This window comes from Siphateles boraxobius, unplaced genomic scaffold, assembly GCF_051911475.1.
Source record: "Siphateles boraxobius isolate OS27281-9 unplaced genomic scaffold, OSU_SipBor_1 60, whole genome shotgun sequence".
In the NCBI taxonomy this organism is placed as follows: Eukaryota; Metazoa; Chordata; class Actinopteri; order Cypriniformes; family Leuciscidae; genus Siphateles; species Siphateles boraxobius.
Window position 1 is genome coordinate 960,001 of NW_027509187.1, and position 5,000 is coordinate 965,000.

The 5,000-nt window shown below is 34.2% G+C and overlaps 1 protein-coding gene across 1 annotated transcript in view; it reads right to left on the reverse strand.

Moving 5' to 3' along the window:
- Positions 1 to 4,139: 4,139 nt before the first annotated feature.
- The window catches only part of LOC143718271 (zinc finger protein 503), a 3,446-nt gene continuing 2,585 nt past the window's right edge, over positions 4,140 to 5,000 (reverse strand). The window contains exon 2 of the mRNA XM_077209293.1: positions 4,140 to 5,000. This exon is cut by the window's right edge and continues 831 nt beyond it. Coding sequence (XP_077065408.1) covers positions 4,614 to 5,000 — 387 coding nt within the window. The 3' untranslated portion in view covers positions 4,140 to 4,613.

Genomic DNA, 5,000 nt, shown 5'->3' on the forward strand with positions numbered 1-5,000 from the left:
TTTCAGCTGATAAATTCTCAGCGATGCTCTTAAAGTCCCCCTGTGGTGAAAATCAATGTTTTAATGTTGTTTATATGTCTATGTGGTGTTTTTAATATGTTTTAACACAAACCATGTGTAAATTCATAAGTCGACAGCATTGCTGAGTATTTTCTCCTTAAAACTGCAGTGAACCAAAGACAGTCTCAAAAACACACTTTGAAATCGCTGGTGTTTCTGACGTCACAAACTACCTTGTAACCAATCAGATCAACGTGTGATCGTCAACGAGTGGATCTCTGAGTGAGTGAGTGAGTGGAGGCGGGGCTCATTTGCATATTCATAGAACCGCGTATACTAAATGAGGCAAGGGTGTCGAGTCACATTCAAGATATTTTAATGCATGACAATTTTTTTAAGGAAAAAATTAAATATGTAATTTTGTCAATCTAAAGTGAGTTTTATGGGATAAAATTATTGACTAAAGGGTCAATTTATACGGTATTATAATGTTATACGGTAGAGGGCGCTATTACGCATAATCTAAAGGAGTAGAGAATCTCTGGATCAAAACAGGAGGAAAAAAAGCAGAAACAAGCGATAGCATGTAAGCAGATGCATATGTAAAATAACGCGATCATCAACATTAAACCGCGTATAAATCTGTTACTGAAGGAAATGTTGACCCTTTAGGACTGTTGCATCTGTGTTTTGATCATCGTTCTAAATCACTTCCAAACATATCTGACAAAAACATGATTTTGCTTTTTATGAAGAATGCATTTTTTTTTTTTTTAAGCAGAGGGTCTGTTCTTTCTTTTGATATATTGCATTATGTTCAGATATTCATGCAACAATATTCTGGGGGCCATGAAACTTTTGTGAAAATGATCAAAGACGCTGGTGGTGGCTTTTTTTTACGCTGACGGGGAAAGAGTTAAAATAAAATTAACATCCATGGAACATCCAACGTCTCTTTAAAGCAGAAAAAGGTTCTTTAGATTATTAAACATTCTTTTAAGAACTAAAACCAAAGAAAAAAACAAATCTATGGCATCACTCGAAAAATTCCCATTGGGAACCTTTAATTTTCAGAGCGTAGCAACAAACACAGAACACCTTAGCAACTGTGTGTGTGTGTGTGTGTGTGTGTGTGTGTGTGTGTGTGTGTGTGTGTGTGTGTGTGTATCAGACAGAAGCGCAGCTGTAATGATTCTATAAACACGCCGTCAGAGTGAACGATCATCTGTGTAGAATCTGTGCAGCACAAGATTATTTATGGATATCTAATATCTGTGAGTGTTTAGTTTTGTCTGTTTGTCTATGTTTGGTGATTTACACCATGCACAAATCATCTTCATCGGTACCTTTGAGTCATTTTTCAGTTATCTAAACATCCTCAAAACAAGGCGAAATGAAAGATTTTAAAGTTATCGTAAATCTAATGCGTTGATAGGCTTCATCTTACAAAAAATAGTGTTTTTTTTGGGGAAACAATAAACTTAAATGAAATCCTTGCTGGAGCATGGTGAAATTTGGCACACAGATAGAGGACAATCTGAATTCACCTCACAGCAATTTTGTCTCTAATTCGATCCCTCTAGCGCCACCAACTGGCCAAAGTTGCACTTGCGTTTAAGAATAAGAAACATAATTCTGTTTTCCTCTGATTCCTTGGCTCAAGACTGCACTTAGTCTTTTTTGCTTCTCAATCTTGGATATTTAGATATTTTACTGGAAAAACAAGATAAAAACGTAATGACTTGTGCCCAGCACTGACCGCTGCTGTTAATGCACTGAAACATTCATCAGACGTCCTGAAGCTCATGAGCGATTCTTGCTGTTTTGTGTTATTAATATATGAGCGTGTGGTCAGTCGGCGGTCAGGTCTTCATGTCGGATCCGCAAGAGGCTGAACGAGTCATGGGTTAGTTAGACTGCCGTGTTTGGGCCTAAAACACTGTGGGTTTGGTTTGTAAATGCATGTCGTTCAGTGACTCTTGGAGTCTGTCATGATGAATATTTTAAGGAACTGTGTTTTAAGTTTGCACGCCGCAGTACACATGGTAATGCACACGTTTGAGCCAAAAAATTGCAAAAATGCACAAAAACAAAAAATGCGGTGTGGCAAAAAATGCCCATATATGCAATTTTTATACTCTATTTAGCCTTTTGTGCTGCCTTTAGTTGTTGGGCTTTTTCCAATGAAAGGAAAGAGACATTTCTTGAATACACATGTCTTGTTCTAATTTGGTTCAATTATATATATATATATATATATATATATATATATATATACATACATATGTACATACATAAAAAATATCTTTTATGCTGATTTTTCAGATCCTAATTCTTAATTTAAATATGATTCTGCGTCTCCAGAATATCTTTCCATTCAAAAATGATGTCCAGAGGGGATTCTTGTTTTTTTATGACCCTATAAATTCGATTAAACCATCAAAATATGAGGAAAATATTTTATATTTTTTTAAATAATTGAATTATGAGGGAAGAAAAAAACACTAAACTTTGGTTAAGGTACTTATCTGACAAAATTATTTGTCAAAAAAAAGGCAAACCACAGCTACATGTTTTAATTTACTATGCAAAAAGAAAAATGCATTAAAAAACAAAAAGCTGACAGGGAAAAGCACACACTGACTACAACATAATCAGTTATTAATATTTCATTGGTTCTCTCTTGTTTTTGCATGAGTTCATAAATTCTTTGTAACAGTCTGGCCAAAAATTAAGTTGCACAATTTGTCATGTTTCATTGCGCTATTATCACAAATAAAACAATTGACTCCAAGCACAACTACGTATTATGATTACAAAACACATTTTTGATCATATTTGAATAAAGGGTGAAGAAGATAGGCCAGATTTCATTTTTGGCCACTATTGTATAATATTATGCAAACTATTCAAGTGTCATTTCATAATTCTGATGACTTTTATATTTGTATGAGAGAGTGTGTCCAAACGTTTGACAAGTTTAAATCAAGAGAATTGTAGGCGTTACACAAAATAATTATTTTGAATGATTAAATGTCACATTGTTGTGTCAAGCATTTGTTTGATTTATTATTGAGATGTTTTTTCTCTATGGTGAACATTACCCTGTGATTGTCCATGAATTATTGGTACTAAACATCTTTCTAAATCAAACCGCTAAATAAATCTTTAATTTCTTCTGATATTCAGAAGAACTGAATGTGGAGAAAGTAAATGATGGATGTTTTATATTCAGCAGGAAAACTGTAATATATTCAAATAGATTCATATGCTATTTTATTTTCTTAACTAAATGTGCATGAACTGTACAGTGTTTATAAGAATATGACTTACTAATATTATAAAGTGTTACCAGTAGGTTTGCATTATTGCTTTTCAGATTTTGTAAAAGGTTTGATGATAAATCCCTTAATAAATAACATTTTGGATTCATTTTATTTTCTTTAACAAGGAATACATTTTTTTTTTAAATTCCTGTATGTATAACATGCATACCTATTAAACTGGTTTTCTATCTTAGACCTATTCTTCTTTATTAACTGATTTATTTAATACTTTTAAAAAGTAATTCAAAAAGCAAGGCTCATAAACACAATCAGGTGAAACAAGAAAATTTGAATATCGTGCAAAAGTTATAATTTTGTTAATTATGGCTTACAGCTTATGAAAACCCCAAATACAAGATCTCAGAAAATTAGAATATTACATGAAATCAATTAAAAAAATTATTTTTAATACAGAAATGTCGGCCCTCTGAAAAGTATAATCATGCATATACATACGCATGAAACTAATAAAGGTGAAACTAATATATTTAGTATATATAACTATATACATGTATATATAGTTATATATACTAAATATATTAGTTTCACCTTTTATTTGAATTACTGAAATACATGAACTGTTGCAAGATAATATATTCAAATTTTTCGAGTTTCACCTGTATGTATGTATGTGTGTGTATATATATATATATATATATATATATATATATAAACCTGAGGTTTGTTATTATTGAAGGTTGTTGAAAGGTTAGCACATGCATCAAACGTAACATTAAAAATCTTGTTTTTAGTGTCTAAATGCTGTAGATTTGGCACAGAAAAGTCAAAAGACAAATAAACTAGTGCACAGACTGAACGGAGTTATTCTTTAATTGCTGTCGTTTTCCCTGAGTTTCACAGTAAAAACATTTCTCCCCCACAATCATTAAAATATAAGTATTCAAGTAAACTTAGAAATAAACATGCAAATTTTGGCTATAAACATTACACAGTGTGTCTCGGCTTCAGTCAAGGGTTGTTTCATCTTTCATATATATATATATATATATAAAAGAGAGTCAGGTTAGGGTCAAGGTAGGATTTGGTTGAGGGTTAGTTGCATGTAATTATGCATAATTCACTGTTATTATTATGGTAAGTACATGTAACGTGTAACAAGGAATCTGTAAAATAAAGTGTTACTGAGAGTCATAATGTCTGTAACAGTTTAAATAAAGCCATGTGAGTCTTGTTGAAATGTTTTTATTTAATTCGCTTTAAAGCTAGCTTTAATAAATAATGGTCCACTAGTCCTGAGGTGAACAAAAACATAGAAAAGTCATTCCCTCACTGATATCCGAGTCCAGGCGCAGTGGTCAGTCTCTGTCCGTACAGTGTGTACGGGGAGTAAAACGGGCCCGTGGCTGCAGGAACCGGCACCGGCCCACCGCTCGTCTGTAACGGGCTTTTAGCGTACGGGTGATACCGTGTCCCGATGCCGAGTGTGTGATGCGGGGATCTGAGCGCTAGCGGGGCTCCAGGCATGTGAGGAAGAGTTAAAGAGTTGGGATATCCCGACACGAGCTTCTCCGCGAACGCCGTGTGAGTCCGCAAGTGGCTCAGAAGCTCCTCTGAGCTGGAGAAGCGCTTGTCGCAGGGCCCGTTCACGGACACCCAGTTGCAAATGTGCTGGGACTCGTTCGGGATTAAAAAGCCGTACGGATACAACGGGTG